At 36.2% G+C, this 17,307-nt stretch overlaps 1 protein-coding gene across 1 annotated transcript; it reads left to right on the forward strand.

The window, feature by feature from the left end:
* Positions 1 to 225: 225 nt before the first annotated feature.
* On the forward strand, positions 226 to 17,141 carry LOC110782185 (threonine--tRNA ligase, mitochondrial 1-like). Its single transcript, XM_021986312.2, has 20 exons — positions 226 to 534; positions 619 to 856; positions 977 to 1,036; positions 4,631 to 4,720; positions 5,842 to 5,916; positions 6,058 to 6,186; positions 6,269 to 6,358; positions 6,762 to 6,850; positions 6,929 to 7,025; positions 7,106 to 7,192; positions 10,022 to 10,106; positions 10,422 to 10,516; positions 10,864 to 10,896; positions 10,983 to 11,069; positions 13,277 to 13,369; positions 14,596 to 14,688; positions 14,771 to 14,992; positions 15,197 to 15,268; positions 16,461 to 16,532; positions 16,870 to 17,141. The coding sequence occupies exons 1-20, from the start codon at positions 371 to 373 to the stop codon at positions 16,963 to 16,965; spliced, it is 2,067 nt and encodes a 688-aa protein (XP_021842004.1). The 5' UTR covers positions 226 to 370; the 3' UTR covers positions 16,966 to 17,141.
* Positions 17,142 to 17,307: the final 166 nt, after the last annotated feature.

A 17,307-nucleotide genomic window follows, 5' to 3' on the forward strand; every position in this document is an offset into this window, starting at 1 on the left:
AAAACAAGTTTTAATTTTTTAGGAGGTAAAAATTAAATTTTTGATTTTTTTAGGTGATAAAAAAAATTTATCCAGTTAAGTGAAGTTTTTAAAAATTAATTTTAAAATCATATAAATACCCGAGACATCGTCCGGGCCAATATTACAATATCACTCGTACGTATCCGTGTGCCCGGCCGGCATCGGGCCCTGGCCCCTGGCTTACACTCTCTCGTATCGGATTCTTCATTTCACATATTGGCATACACTCTCTCGTATCGGATTCTCCATACCAAATCCTCCTCTCCTAAAACCTCCATTTTCTCTTCACTCCTACCCCATTTTCTCTCCCCAGTCTCTCCTCTCCTCGCCGCCATTCTGCAGCGCTTTCATGGCCGGCGGCGATAAAGCTCCGAACAGTAAGCCAAGCCCTATCGTTCAGCCGAAGGACGATGCTTACCTCGCAGCAGTCATCCCTAAGCGAATCGCTCAATTCGAGTCCATTAAAGCTCAGCAAGCTCTCGATCGTCTTTCCCTTTCCGGCGACCTCATCAAGTTCCGTCCTCCTTCCTCTTCTCTCTCTCGTTCATTTTCTCTATCCTCAGATGATTTTTGACTGATTTTTGTGTGTTTTTGAAGGATTACATTGCCGGATGGAAATGTGAAGGAAGGAAAAAAATGGATTACAACTCCATTCGACATTGCCGCGCAGATTTCGAAGGGTCTGGCTTCGAATTCGTTGATTTCTAAGGTTAACAGTGTTCTATGGGATATGTACAGGCCTCTTGAGGATGACTGTGATTTGAAGCTGTATAACTTTGATACCGATGAAGGCAGAGATACTTTTTGGCATTCCAGTGCTCACATTCTCGGTCAGGTAAACTTCAGGCTCTCCCTTTTTTTTTCTTTTCAAAAGAATGAGTTTTTCCTAAATTGTGGTGTTCGTTTTGGAATGATTGATTGTGTTTTGGTTTATTGTGATTTGTTTGTTTTGTAGGCTCTAGAGACGGAGTATGGATGCAAGCTTTGCATTGGACCGTGTACTACTCGTGGTGAGGTGAGTTTTATGTTTTCTGCTTTTGTATTGGTCCATTGACTTTTGAAGTTTATGCGCATTGATAATTGAAGTGACAAATGATGTAGAGTAAAACAAAAAGTAAGGTAAATGCACATAAACTATGAATGTAGCCAGGAATTTATTACGAATGAGGAATGGGATGTGAATATGTAAATCAATTGACATCTCATCATGGAATCAACAAGAAAATGTGAGGAAAAGAAATGAGAAATGAAATTCAGGTTTACTCATTCATCTAGAGGAGGGTTGCCTGGTTTATGAGCTACTTTAACAACTTTGTGCAGAGTTACTATGCGTCTATGCTTCACATCTTCATTGTCTCAAACTAGGATGATTAATATGGTGTTCATCTCTTGAATCCTAATTGTTGTGTTATTCTTTCTTATAGAGTAATTTTTTGCACTAGTTGGATAGAGAGAAACTTCTAATTGGCCGTCCTTGAATAATATTTTCAATTAAAATTAGTCAATGCTCTTTTGTGGAAACTGAATATTTTGACAGTGCATCTACGGCTACTACCTTCATCGCCCACCATGAGACTAGGAGAGTAGGAAGTGAAAAGATAAACATGATAGATAGTTGTACATGTACTTCTAAATAATCTCCATGGTCTATCTCAGTAATCACTGTCATTGTAGAGGCTAAGCTGTTAAATCTAGTCAATATTGGTAATGTCATTATTGTGATTCTCTATAGATAACTTATTGAAGTGTTGAACAACATGAGTTGCGTCGTGTTGATGGACTTCAAGATAAGATCTTAGCTAGAATTAGAAATATATGGTCTATGGAGGGCTGTATATGAACTTATCTTGCTTGAATATGGTCCACCAAAATCTTGGGTTCACCATTCACTTAAGACCTCCCATAGCGATCTCAAAAACGCAATATATACACCCGAGAAGTACTCCGTAGTGTATTATAGCCAATAGGTGTAATGTTGGTGAAATATCAATAAATATTCTTATACTCCTAGTTCATTAGAGCATCAACAACCTTGACTGTTGCTTGTTGTCAAGTGGTAGTTGACCTTTCTAGAAACTTACAATGTTAACTTGCATTGCTGTTAATATCTGACCCCTTGGCAATCACGGGAAGCTAGCAAATATGTTTTAGATTCTTTTGGGGTTACTTTGGGCTGTCCGAGTATTATTTTTCCTGATTTTTATGTTTAACTAATGTTATTTAGATTTAGTATATAAATAATAATATTCTTATAGTGTAATTAATAGAAATAATATTGATTCACAAAACAATATTATTTTTATATTCATTGATTTTAAATTCAATAAAAAACTTATAAGTTGTTAAATTAGTAATTGAGTATGAGAGAGAATCCGAGGTTAGGTATATGTAAAAAGTAGGTGAAAGAGAGTGGTACCTCGGGTCAAGATTGTAACGAAAAATAGGGGTTGAAGTAAGATGTAAGTCAAGTTAGTGGAAAATGAAATGGGAGAAGCTGAATGATGAGAGATAAATTAGTTTACACTTCACCAAGGGTCAAAGATGATGGTGTTCTAAGGTCATGTTAAACAATGTAAATTTTAAAACATTTTCTTAGTAGGTCCATGTAGGACCTATTACGTATAATATTAATCCCTTGTTAATATGCCATGTGATTATTAAATATGGAGTAGGTTAAATTCTTATTTACTAAACACTGATTTGGACCATGATGCTAACCAGTTATTTTCCCTAAATTAGCATACTATGGATTAGTGCCATTGAATGGTCCATATACTGTAATGGGCATATACAATATTAGCGTATACTATATTTAATCATTACACTTAAAATATATACCTGTATTACTAAATATAATACTACCTCTGTTTTTTTAGTTTTATTTTTTATTTTTATCATACTAGTGGATACGTAGATAAAGAATTTTTTTGAAAAGGTGGGTGAGTGTAAGAAAAAGTCGATAGAGTGAGTAAAAAGGTGGATGTCTATAAGATAAATGTGGTAAAGCAAGAGTGAGTTGAAAGGTGGAAGTATTGAGGGAGTAAGAGGTTTAAAGGGGTGTACCAAAAATGGACGTGGAGGCCAATGTAGATCCACACCTCCATAGAGAGGTGTGGATACAATTGTAAGTGCTTTGCTATCTTTCTCCTTATTACGTCAAAGCCATTTGGTTTCCTTATATAATTGTACTATATGTCATCAAGTTTAATATGTAAATCATGCTCAACAAGCATGACTTTTAGGCCCATTGTGTGGTAAAGTAAATACTGGGTTGTGCTAACTTCTAGCAAGTATCTTTGCCTTATGTCTTTCATTTGGAAGGTGAAGGTACCTCTTAAGGAGAAGGTTGTTTTCGCTTAGGATGTTGTGCTGTATAGCCTCCCTTTCCTTTCTCGAAATTTCTATCCGTTTAGGATCAAACTGTTCTTATAAGAACACTCTTGAACAGTTAACACATCAGACAAAGATAACTCAGTGTCTTGCTAATAATGGGCAGCTCATCAAGAGTAGAAACAAAAAAAGGATGTGGAATAGGTGCTTTAGTGTGTAGAAATTTTGATCTTGCTGTCAGTACTAGAGGATCGAAGATTAGTCAAACGTAGTCTTTGTATCATTGTATGTAATGGTTGATTTCTTGTGGGAAAGGGGGTTGGTGTTGGTGGTGGTGGTACGAATCCTTAGTGCTCAACTCCAATGTTAAGAACAGAGGAAATTGAAGAAGAAATGGAGAAACAAGATAAATATATCTAGAGAAGAAATGGAGAAACAAGATAAATCTACCGAGAGAGGCAATGAGAAATGAGAGTTACATTCTCTCTGTATGGAGTTATACAGGAGGTTGGCCTTATATACTTTTAATACAAACAACTATAATGTGATGGGGAAGGAAGTTCAAGTCCATAGTCCAACTGAGCTATTTTAACAGCCTGAGTTATTGATGTTATATAAGCTGCTTTTTGTATAACTGAGCTATTTAAGCAGCCTGACTTATATATGTTATACAAGCCGTCTTAAGACATATATATGTTGTATATGTCTAGAGAGAAGCTATATTTCTGCAGATGACCAAGCTTCAGTATGCTTAACATTGGAGTATTGTTAAACATTGGAGTATTGGAGTATTGAATTTGGGTTTTAGCAGAAATTTTGGAAAATGACACTGGGTTTATTTAGCCTTGTTTTTGGAAAAATGGCATTTTATTAGCAGTTAAGAACTTGGTAGATTGGTTGAATATGGAGATGGTTGTGTAAACATAAAACAAAATATGCTGGTTTTCATTGTTGTGTAACCGTGTTTTTAAATTTGCTTTGGATGTAATATTTGGGGATCTTTCACGTCTATCAACAGACCCACATGATAATGCTTATGCGTCTGTAGACTGACTTCACATAGTTCTTAAATGCACTATGTGATATTCGTGTAGTTGGAATATTACTCCCCCTTTCAATATTATTTTGCACATAAACAATTGAGTTTATCACCTTTATATTTCCATAACGCTATTTTGTTTATTTTCTTTGTTATGTATGATGATTTTACCCTAATACATCTCCAAGCCTTTGTCTATCTGTCTACCACCGTTTCTGACATTTCCAACTTACTGGACAGGGATTCTTTTATGATGCATTTTATGGAGAAATGAGCTTGAATGAGGATCACTTCAAACGGATAGAAGCAGCGGCAGCAAAAGCTGTTACGGTATAACTTTTCTTAAGCCATAATACTTTGCTGCTGAACCCTTAGTACTTTGTAGTTGATAGTTACTTGCAATAATCTGACTCATAGATGATCTGTAATTCTGTCCAAGGAAATTAGCAGTGCAAATGTTGAATGTTGAATTGTGATTTGTTAATCTGTTAATTGCTATTGATGTTTCTGTATCTTTTCTTTTCATATTCTGTAATTGATTAGGGGTTTCAAACTGGGTAGGGATCCTAAAAGGAACTGGAGGTTCAGTCAAACTTTGCACTTGCACATGTCTACTGTCTGTAATAGATGGTTGAGGTTTTGTTCAACTCCCTTCCTCCGTAATTTAAAATATAGATATGTCTGTCTCTTCTTCCTTCGCTAACTTTTGTCCCTTCACCATCACTCAAACAGACAACTACAACCTTTTGTAGAAATTTCTGCGGTTGCTACCAAAATTAAAAGAAAACCCTGAATAAGAGGACTTAGTTAACCCTTTTGGTGAAGGGGTGAAACTCTACCATGAATCAATAACAACAGTAGAACCTAAAATAATAAAGAGCACCAAAGGTTAGTGATGGGTGAAAAATTAATTTCCTTCCACTCTTAAATCTTCTGTTGATCCTCGATAGATTGTCGGAAAATAACTATGTGTAGAACCAGTTGAACAATCTGAAAATAATTTCAGGTTGTAGTTCTCATTTGAAATTAAAAGATTTTAATTTTAGAGTGTGCCAGTAGAAGATTTTGAAGAGAACATAGTTGCTGAGGTGCCAAGTGGTGTGGGTTGAAGGGAACACGTGTAGAAAGAAAAGGCAAATAATTCAGAGCCCTTGATTATTTGACTATGCCACCTTTTATAATATTAGCAAGGACTGGAACCTCCAAAGAACCATAGAGAATCCAAATGCTCCCAACCTTGCCTCACCAATATACTTACTTGTTTTGATTGGCTCATACTTTTTCAATTTTTTACGATTAATTATGTGCATTGTATTTTAGTTGGTGTTTTGTGAGATTTGTTCTGTTATGCACTTACTATCTCTTTTAGACATGGTTGCTTACTAGTAGTGTTTTTTACTTTTTCTGTTTGTAATATTTGATTCATGTTTTCTTATTTCTTATAATTGCAGGAGAAACAACCATTTGAGAGAATTGAAGTGTCAAGACAACAGGCACTTGAGATATTTTCTGATAATCAATTCAAGGCAAGCTTTATGTGTATTTTTTTTTGGGGGGGGAGGGTAGGGTTGAGCTTGTTGGTAGGGAGGTCTCATGAATAATCATTTTCAGAACCTTTCCTATTCACTCTTTTCTTTATATTTGTGGTTGCTTTATGTATGTTTTAGGTCGAAATCATCAATGATCTACCTGAAGATAAAACTATAACAGTATATAGATGTGGTCCTTTGGTTGATCTTTGTCGTGGGCCCCATATACCTAATACATCCTTTGCCAAAGCGTTAAGTTGCTTGAAGGTAATGCTAAACTAGTTATTGTTTTGATAAAATTTTGCTTGTCGAGATTCTTGTTTCTTAAGAGTTTCTCTTAATTGATCAGGCTTCATCTGCTTATTGGAGGGGTGACAAAAATCGTGAAAGCTTGCAAAGGGTCTATGGAATTTCTTATCCTGATTCAAAACGTTTGAAGGTATTTGTTGATAGTTGCTGTTACTTTTGCATGTTCATTTTTATTTTTGGGCTTGTACTCTGGTGGCATTCTGTACCTGTGAAATGATTATGCAGCACATTTGTCGCTGGATCACTGCACTGTCCTTTGCTAAAAAATCTTGCAGTAGCTTCTTTAGTAACATGTTTGGTGATTTAGAGCATACAAGCTTTATTTCTTTAGTACCTCTTTTTGTGGTGTCTGGGCGAGAGGGTGTTGGTGAGGAGTTTCTTGGGCAAATGGTACAATTCCACATTTTTACTGGATGATTAGTTTTTGCCTTATTTGATGGTAGGTAGAGTTGTTTAGGTCGGGATGGTGTGCATTGTTCTAGATTCTTCTAGTACTATAATAGTATAATGGTTCTAATTTTCTTTTTCATCAGGAATATCTTAGGCAGCTGGAGGAAGCTAAAAAATACGATCACAGAATATTGGGTGTAAAACAGGAGCTTTTCTTTTGTCACCCTCTCAGGTATGCAGAAAGGATGGCACTGATTTGATGATAGTTGAAGTGGCCCGTAATGACTACTTTATCTCTTCTGAATTTCAGCCCAGGAAGCTGGTTTTTTCTTCCACTTGGTGCCCGCATATACAATAAATTGATGGATTTTATTCGAAGTGAGTATAAGAATAGAGGCTATGAGGAGGTTGGATTAACTTAGTTTCATGTTCATCATTTGTCATTCTATGTTTCTGATTGGGCCTAATGATTTCATCCTGATATTAGGTAATTAGTCCAAATATCTACAATATGCAACTCTGGGAAACATCTGGGCATGCTGCAAACTACAAGGAGAACATGTTTGTGTTAGAGGTGAGCAGTTCTTCACATCCATGTTTTGTGTTGAAGTTAATTAACTTCTGGGGTTTGGTCATCTTTCATGGTAGAATGACGCTACTCTATTTAGTGTGCCAGAAGCCCAGAAAGCTATCTGACTATCAGTTGAGTTGGGTCGTATAATTCCAATATGAGAATTTTTTCATAATGTTCCTGTATAAACACACAGAAGGAGAAGCGAGTCTTTGGCACAAAAGGGTAATCAATATTCTCTTATCGAGAGCAGTGGGGACCCTTGGTACAAATGCTTCAATGTAAATATAAATGTCCTGTATTTGTACCACTTCAAAATATTTGGTCAATCAAAGAAAGAAAGTTGAGATTATTTCACAATTTTGAGTTTTGCACTACCTTCGAGCCTTCAACTTGTGAATGCTAGTAATTTGTGTAACTATGACCCAAGTATGATGGTTAGTAAACTTGCCAAGCTGGTACTTGCTATACAGATATGTTATTTCATAATATGTATATGCACATAAACAATTCTCAATTTTGAGTTTTGCACTACCTTCGAGCCTTCAACTTGTGAATGTTAGTAATTTGTGTAACTATGACCCAAGTATGATGGTTAGTAAACTTGCCAAGCTGGTACTTGCTATACAGATATGTTATTTCATATGATGTATATGCACATAAACAATTCAAAGATCATGATCCTTGGACTTTAAAGACGATACAATAAAGATGGTGAATTGGTGATCATAATCTGATATTTGTATAGAAATCTTTTTCCTATGCCAGTCTTCTGTTTATCAAAGCATTAGCTGATTTAAGATATTTGAAATTGAATGTTTTTTTCCCGTCATCTTTCCAAGGGAACAAAATGCCTCTAACGAGATCAACCTACTTAATAAAGACAAACTTCCATTGAGAAATTGTTTATGAACAGTGCATGGAAAGATAAGTCATGGATTTTGCTTGTTAGATGGGAAAATACTTCTTTTAAGCTTGTATTCTTGCCACGTTCTATACCTGATTGAGTTATTTTGCTAAATAGATGTGTTGAAGATTACAAGTCATATGCTGTCTGTAGTGAGCAAGGTGGATTTTGAAGAATCATGACTAGCCCCACTAGATCCATATTGGTTGTCCCTGTTTAGAGACTAGACAAAGTAGCTTTTGAAAAACGACCAATCTCACTAGGTCATGTCATCTTTCCCTATTGGAAGATGAGAAGCTAATTAGTGAAAGGCGTGGATTAGTATTAAGCTTTTGCTCTTTGTACCTCTTCCCAGCCCAGCTTTAGCCTTCCCTTTTTTGGGTGGGTTTTTGCTAGTTTTTTCCCTTAATAACCCAACAAAATGTTTATCAGTGTAAATGTTCACTTGTTCACTGTTTATGTTTGTTAAGCTTTACACCTTTTCCAACACCATAAGATTAATACTCCCTCCGTCCCGGAATACTCGACCCGGTTTGACCGGCACAGAGTTTAAGGGATTTGAATTGACTTATTTAATTTAATAGGTAGTAGTTGATAGTGGAGTATTATTTTAATGTAGTTAGTGGGAAATGTGTAAAGGGGTGGGGTTGGGGGAGAGTAGGGGTTGAATTTTTAATTATTTTTTGTATGGAGTAGGGGGTATGTGGGTTAATAGGGGTGGAGTGAGAAATAATATAATATTGTTAGAATATTTCCATTTTTAGAAACAGGTCAAGTATTAAGGGACGGCCCGATAAGGAAAACAGGTCAAGTATTCCGGGAAGGAGGGAGTAATATTTAGAAAAACATTATTGCAGCTGTGATCGCGATAATAATCTGATACTATTATAAAACGACAGTGGCAATTTCATTATAAAAAAACAATTTCTGGCACCCATCTTGGAATTTTCAAAATAAATAAGAGATGCTAGGCATCTGTAGAGATTACGTTTAGGAATTGAAAGTTTCTTATGTATTTATATCAATAGGCTAAAATATTTATGCCCATAACAAATTTAGTAACATATTATAATGGTCGATGTTGTACTGAGTGGTCTATGACGATTTTAAGAACACTCGTTACGACTTTTCCTTAAATGCAAGTTGAAAAACCTTTATGTGACTTAATTAAATGGCTTTGTTTTAATGCTTGTTTCATATGGTCATTCTCCTGATTCTTAAATATCACTAGGTTAAAATTATGAATTTCTTTAGGTGTTTTATTGGTTAATGTTTCCTCCCTCCAACCTTTGGTGTACCCACCTCTTTTTCGAGAGGGAGATGGGTGGTTGTCTACAGAAATATATATTTCCTCCGCTTTTATTATAATTGCACCATTTGCCTTACTTGGAAGTTGCATATTAATTGCACCATTTCCTTTTATAGTATGCTTTCATATGCTTTTTCACGTGTTCACCCTAAAAATACCCATTCCACCCTTGCACATATTTTGGGCACTTTTGATATATACTCTCTTTCTTAATCTTTGTGCCCAACCCAATTGGTGCAATCATAAAATAATTGAGGAAGTAATTGATTACCAACAATTTATTTAAAAGCTTGATTAATAAGAAAATAGGTGTGCCATAGCAATCAGCCAACACAATGACCAGTCGTACTAGTATGAATACTTTATTTCCTCAAACAAGAGAGGAAATTACTCACTATTAACACCTACTTAAATAACTCACAACTACTCTAATAGCTGATACTAGAGTCACTAGTTCTGCTATAATGGGCGGATTCTATGCAAGTATAAAGTGTTGCCACTGTGAAGGAGAAAAAAAGTTCTGTTGATTTATCTAGTTTGGATCTTGTCTTCTTTTATGTAATGAGATGTCAGGGATTCTCCAAATTAGTGTTTTGGCTAATTCTTCCTCTTGCAGATTGAAAAACAAGAGTTTGGGCTTAAGCCAATGAACTGCCCTGGTCATTGTTTGATGTTCGATCATAGAGTGCGTTCATACAGAGGTACTCACTTCTTATTGGCGATATGCTATAGAGATTGTTGGATTTAATCTTGTTTGGCGTTCCGTACAATTAGTTGGAATCTATCCTTTGCTTGATTGCTTCCAAATTACACTTATAATTAGTTTTCACAAAAGTGGCCATATTAAGAAACTATAGTGAGAAATATTTTGCTTTTGTATTGTATTTTCTATTATGTGATCTCGTCCTCAGTGAAATGACAAAGGACTTTCTTCTGCTTCTTACAAACTTTCTTACAGAGTATCATCTTGTGACTTCTGATTTGGTGTTCTACCTAACACTTTTAACCAAATGCAGAACTTCCTCTTCGCTTTGCTGATTTTGGGGTACTGCACAGGAATGAGGCTAGTGGTGCGCTCACGGGATTAACTCGTGTTAGGAGATTCCAGCAGGTATGTAATGTTATACTATTATGCAACTTTATGGTGTCAGGGTGAAGTGACTGAGTTCCCGGACTGGAAAATCTCTCTATAAAAGGGGATCGAGTACGAAATACTCTAAGAAAACCAGGAAGAAGAATATGGACAAGATTAAAATATTTCCAATGAGCTGAAAATCACTTAATTGCATGTTATAGGGTATAACCAATTCTTCTTTGCAAGTCGCTAAGCTGGGTGGTTTCTCATAGATTATATGCTCAGGGCTGTAATGTTTCCATATCCCCCCTCCCGAATCCTTCATAATATCATGTGGGCCAATTGAATTTGTTTTCACAAGTTGAAGTTCACAACTATTTCAGGATGATGCTCATATCTTCTGCAGGGAGGGCCAAGTAAGTTGGATCTGCTTATGACTGGAACTAATTCTGTTACTTTTGCATATGTCCTGAATAACTATCTCGTGTTTGTCAATGTTCAGGTGAAAGATGAAGTCAGGGCTGCACTAGATTTTATCAACTATGTGTATGACAAATTTGGATTTACCTTCGAGCTAAAGCTGTCAACTGTATGAGAATTTTCTCTTATTTCCTTTGTCATACTTTCTTTCATCAGTAAATATAACAATGTTCCAAGATGATTTCCTGATTCAGTCCTATTGATTTTTGTTTTTATGCTGATCGTTTCTCAGCTTAATGCCTTTACATACACGTGATACACATTTTCTCAAATTACCAAAATCTGAAAGGATAGGTTGTGGGGGGGGGGGGGGGGGGGGGGGGTGTATGTTTTCCACGTTTATTTGATAGTTATCGCTGATGTTGACCCCATAAAATTGCTGGTATGGGTTCGAGACCTTTGAGTACATATAGCTTTTCGTATGCGTGATTGATTTCCTCTTGTAGGAGGCGTCAAGCAGGGTTTCTTTTTCTTTTTTTCCGAGTATTAAAATTTACTGATAAATTCTGATTCCCGTTTGCTGAGTAAGAAATTTCGCTAGGTCCTTTCTTGATGAATCTATCCTGCTGCCATGTAGATGCAGTCAACTATATTCTTGTTTTTCTTCCTGTAAGTCTAAAAATTTGCAGTGAGTTTGGCTCTGTTCGCTAACGTTGAACTGTTTTGGGCCTGTTCTAATCTCTTTGTAGACAAACATCTATTGCTCCCTGGGTCATTTTTCTAGAACTTGGCCTCAGATTACCTCATTTTCGTATCTATAGGAACCTCGCATTTTTCTTGTGCAAGGTGAAATCATCCTTGTTACTTGTGTTGCACTTGTGTAAACTAGATGGTGAGACCATATTGAGAAAGATGGTGTGTAAAAGGAGGTTTTCACAGTGGATGATAAGTTACTAGCATCACATTGTGAAGGTTGTGAACCAAACGCCCCCGAAAAGAAAAATTGTCCTCATAAGAGGTGAAGAACTGGTGCCACTAAGAAATTATTTATTTCTTTTCGAGCCTTTTTTAGACTTGTGACTGTCATAGACTTACAGTTAATCCTGATTTTAAATTTTACACTTCTTTTTCAAATTTTCCTCGTTGAATAAGTTTGAGAGATTGCTATAGTTATCGTCCCTTGGTGTTCACTGACTTGAACTCGATCCCATGTAGAAACCTTTTCTACGTCTTCCTTTTTCTCCCTCACTGAAGAGAGTAATGGATGACTGCCCTGTTCTAGGTGAAATTCTTCAATCTGAACCAACCTTTTTATTTAGTTGAAAAGAAATGGCCTAGCATTTACAATCGACTGTGCCACAGTGATCAACTCCACCGTCAAACTTTCTGAAACTAATCAGACCTGTAAGCACTATTTGAGAGTTAGTGGGAGAGTTTTATTCACTGTTCGTTTTTGGGTCAAACAATGCATGCCAACACTGTTCTCTTTCCCCGGATTAACGGTTTTTCCTCCAAAAGACACTGTCAGTTAGCTTATTTCCTCCAAAAGACACATGTAGAAACCTTTTCTACGTCTTCCTTTTTCTCCCTCACTGAAGAGAGTAATGGATGACTGCCCTGTTCTAGGTGAAATTCTTCAATCTGAACCAACCTTTTTATTTAGTTGAAAAGAAATGGCCTAGCATTTACAATCGACTGTGCCACAGTGATCAACTCCACCGTCAAACTTTCTGAAACTAATCAGACCTGTAAGCACTATTTGAGAGTTAGTGGGAGAGTTTTATTCACTGTTCGTTTTTGGGTCAAACAATGCATGCCAACACTGTTCTCTTTCCCCGGATTAACGGTTTTTCCTCCAAAAGACACTGTCAGTTAGCTTATTTACCCCTAATGACCTGATTCTGTTTGTATGTGTTCTAATCCCTATACTTAGTTATGTATTTTGCACTTGTAATACCTTCATTCGTGATTTTATGCACTAGGGTGTGTAGGCTTATGTTTGTTTGGATGCTGTACATTTTGGAAGTTATGTGGAGGAATATTTGTGGTCATAGTTTTTTTCATTGTTATCTTGGTGTACGTCTTGCTGTCATTTTTATAACAAAGGTAGGCACCTAGATTATACTAGAGTTCATTACTTAACCAAGTGACCTGAGTCTGTTTGAGTGCGCGACGAAAACAAGACCAGTTAGACAATTGATCAAACTGTATATTTATACAATACCGATACCACATTGTACTTTGTGCTGTATATGTAGACAATTGATCAAACTGTGTTCTTTGTATCCTTCACTGGTTTTAGACAATTGATTATGCATGTTTTTTTCTTTTATATATATGTATATATTAATTACTTTTAACTATTCTTTTACATAGAGACCAGAGAACTACCTAGGAGAAAAAGAGACTTGGGAGAAGGCCGAGGCTGCACTTACAGAAGCTTTAAATGAGTTTGGCAAGCCATGGCAGGTAAAATTCCGTCCTTCCAGTTAATTCCTTTTTTCCTATTCAAAGCCTTGAATGCTTTTATTCCCCGTCCATTCAAAGAAAAAGTTTAAAGAATATGTGACCTTTGTTTTCTGTTATTGAACTATTTTTTAACATAATAGTGCTTCAATTCAACTTGTAATTTGTCTTGCACTGAGACAGTATCATGACTTGAACTTGATTATATGGAAGGAATTCATTTCTCTTGTATAATGATGTCAATGCCCTTCAAAATTTGTACATTTTGACGTATTGAACTTCTTAATGTTTTCATTAACTAATTATTTCCCCCATTTATGAAAACCCTTTGGTAAATTAAGATATAAAAGAGGGTGTTCATTTTCACCAAGACTTCGTGTTTTATTTGCAAGTATGCTATAATTTTGGAAATTTTCTGTTTTATCTCTAGTGCAGCTGTATCAAATATTCAATGAACTATCAATCTATCATTATTGTAGATAGTGTGCTGCATAGTGGACTGGGTATTAAACTATTAAAGTATCACCGGAAGTAGGGGTATTAACGAGCTGTGCCGAGACGGAACCTGAGTAGGCTCGACTCGAGCACGAAAAAATGGTGAGCTTGGGCTCGGCTCAAGGCTCAATTCAAGATCGACTCGAGACTTATCTTAACACGCAAATGCTCAAGCAAAAGATACTTTGTATTAATTGAACAGTTCAGCCCAATTAAAGCAAAGCCAACTTCTTAGTTCTTAGGCCCAAACTATACTTTTTACAGCAGCCCAATTGAATATAAATCAAGGAAATAGTTTTCTTTTATAAATTCTCAGAGCTTTACAGACGTGGGACTCTGTTTTCTGGTTCAAGTTTTTTTTTTTTTTTTTGAACTTTAGTTTCTGAGTTAGCATCATCTTTGGTATTTGCATCTTCACTGCCTGTTTTGTCTTCAGCAACTTTTGCTTCCCACTTTTCTTATCAACATTACCAATGACGAATGGGTTGGCTTGGTAAATCATAATAATCTCACGAGTGAGGTCTTTTCTCTTGTGATGTGGTGCATACCATTTTGTTTTCCAATATGAATATAGAAGAATGTATGTTCATCATGAGAAGGAAAAATTGATGGCAACCGAGAAAATATGTTGTATTTTGTTAGTTGAAGGGCTAGTGTTGTCTCTGTTTTTGTCATTACTGCATGTGCATCCATGTTATACTGATAAATATGTGTTCATGTACCATATGGTATAGCTAAATGAAGGAGATGGTGCATTTTACGGCCCAAAGATAGATATCAGTGTTTCTGATGCCTTAAAGAGGAAATTCCAGTGTGCAACATTGCAGGTTTGTTGTGTTTCACTTTCAGATTATTGCAGAAAACTGGTATCCTGGATGGTAATGTTTGACACTATGTAACTTATTGCAGTTGGATTTTCAACTCCCCTCGCGATTTGATCTGTCCTACTCTGCAGAAGATGAAGCTAAAAGGGAACGACCTGTGATTATCCATAGAGCCATCCTTGGCTCTGTGGAACGTATGTTTGCAATTCTTTTGGAGCACTTTAAGGGTAAATGGCCTTTTTGGCTTAGTCCGCGTCAAGCAATTGTATGCACCGTCTCAGAAAAATCTTCAGCTTATGCTCATGAGGTAATGAGATGATACGATGCTCATCACTGTTACTCCGTATTTATTTTTCTGTAGGTGCTTATTTTGCTTGTTTGACAGCATCAGTTATACATCACGACTTACAAGGAGTGCCCTGTAGCTGCAGATTTAAAAAAGTAGCTCAATTTGCTATGTGCTAGAAGAATGTATGGATATTTTTTAAATACCTTCTTAAAATGCTTGTAGGTGTGTGATCAGATCCACAAAGCTGGATATCATGTCGATGTAGATACAAGTGATAAAACCATCAACAAAAAGGTAACCAGTTTTTTCTATGGAGTGTTCTTTTGATGTAGTTATTGTTGTCATTTGCGCCTCTTTTCTTGTTCGTGCTGTTTTCATTCTTGATATTGGGTCTATGAAAATGGCATGTAGGGAAAGGAAAGTGAATATATTTTCTTTCACTCAACCAAACATTGGAAAATATTTCTCTGTTTGTAAGCATTAATTTATTTGGTTCAATACCAGTAAAGGAAAAGAATAGAAAGTAATGGAAGGGAAGGGAAAGGAAAGTGATTTTATTTTGCAATGTTTGGTTTAATGAAAGGAAATGAAGGGAAGAGAAGAGCAGTTTGATTGTCTCTCTTTCCTCTCAAATTCCTCCAATTTCGAGAGGAAAGGAAAGTGAAAATTTTATGAAGGAGCTTTCCTATCAAGTCCCATGTAATTTGTCAAACCAAACATGGGAATATAATAAAAACCATTTCTTTTCTTTTCCTACCAAATTCCCTAACAAAGGGCTTTAAGGGTTGGTGGATGGACAAGGTCGTGGAGATCTTATTTTTTTTATCTAAAATAAAAGTCATATATTTAAGGGCTTTAAGGGTTGGTGGATGGACAAGGTCTATATTTCTGTTTGTGTTCAATGGCTTTGTCGTTGCCTATACTTTTTGCCCTTTCCCTGTCGAAAGTCTAGTGTACCCAAAGCATTCAAGTTAGAAATCGATATTTTCCTGATCATGCTCTCAACTGCTATGATTTTGAATATGCTACGAAAGTGTACTTTTTTTTCTCCCCTACCTTGTGAAACAAAGTTAGATTGAGCTTGGAGCATCGCGAGATATGATTTATTTATTGTCAAAGAACTTTATCTACAATCACTCTGAATATATCTTTGTTTTAATTGAGACTTAAATTTTAATTCAAATTTTTTTACCTTGGCCCCTCCGACCAAAATGATGAATATTTTCAAACGAAGAATTTGCTAACTGAATTCGCACCTGTCAGATGACTCAGATCTGTTTCCCCTTATCACTCACATCGATGGTTGTCTTGTGTTGCATCTCATTTTTTTAATCTGCATATTTCTGAAGACTTGAAACTAAAAGTAGAAAAGCTCTGCCATATATCGTGTCATGTTGCACTTTGTTCGTTGCTGAGAAGAAGTAATATTTTTAACTGCTGAAGTTTTGAACTGATGATTGACGTCTGTAATTTCCATCCCCTGCAGGTAAGAGAAGCTCAGATGTCACAATACAACTATATACTAGTAGTTGGCGAGAAAGATGCTGAAAATCGAGTGGTATGTTCTATGCTCAATTTTACCCTTTTTTGGTGCATCTCCGAGTTGATTTGGCTATCTAATGCTATGAAAACATCTAGGCTTCATGTTGGATCTCATTTTCCCATACCATCCTTGTTTCTGAATCCCAACCTATTGATATTGCTTTCTATTTCCATTTGATATTGTGAAGTACAGTTAGTGACTGATTGAGCACTACATGTTTCATACGCAATATTTCTCATTTTTATGTAAAAGTAGTCACATGTGTGTCTTTCGGTGCTGTTATCTCATCTGGAAATTGATATCATCTACCTTTGGGGCTCATGACTCATGTTTTATGCCCTGCTGTATACAGGTGACTGTTAGGGTAAGAGATAAGAACGATCATTCCCCAATGTCGCTGGAGGATCTACTCGTCCACTTCGGTGAAGAAGTGAAAGCATTCCATTAGTTCTTTGATTAGTTTTAAGTGCGATTTTGCAACAGCATTTTCAAACAGTTGTTTTTGTTAGTTTTTGACGTAATTCAGTCTTTTTTAATAACTGATGCTTATTTCTAAGAATTCCCCGAATACAAGTTTTGCAGATTGAGTGAAATGACAAATTTGGTTTGGTTCTTAATTTCTTATCTACTGTCCAAGTTAATGGGTTTATTGACTCCTGCGAACTTTGGCTAAAGAAGGTTTACCGGGCAACGCCGCCTTCCCTGCATTCTTACCCGGTGAACTCTGAATTTTTCGGGGATGTTGATTCGGTTCCCTTTTCCGTCCAATGGCCTTATCAAGAAAGTTGGT

This window comes from Spinacia oleracea, chromosome 2 (genome assembly GCF_020520425.1).
Source record: "Spinacia oleracea cultivar Varoflay chromosome 2, BTI_SOV_V1, whole genome shotgun sequence".
In the NCBI taxonomy this organism is placed as follows: Eukaryota; Viridiplantae; Streptophyta; class Magnoliopsida; order Caryophyllales; family Amaranthaceae; genus Spinacia; species Spinacia oleracea.

What these genes read in the sequence shown, in the direction of transcription:
- LOC110782185 (XM_021986312.2), top strand. Translation starts at nt 371, where the DNA reads ATGGCCGGCGGCGATAAAGCTCCGAACAGTAAGCCAAGCCCTATCGTT. An exon ending in CTTTCCGGCGACCTCATCAA is followed by an intron (nt 535 to 618) that starts GTTCCGTCCTCC and finishes GTGTTTTTGAAG; the next exon opens with GATTACATTGCCGGATGGAA. An exon ending in TCTTCTGCAGGGAGGGCCAA is followed by an intron (nt 10,897 to 10,982) that starts GTAAGTTGGATC and finishes GTCAATGTTCAG; the next exon opens with GTGAAAGATGAAGTCAGGGC.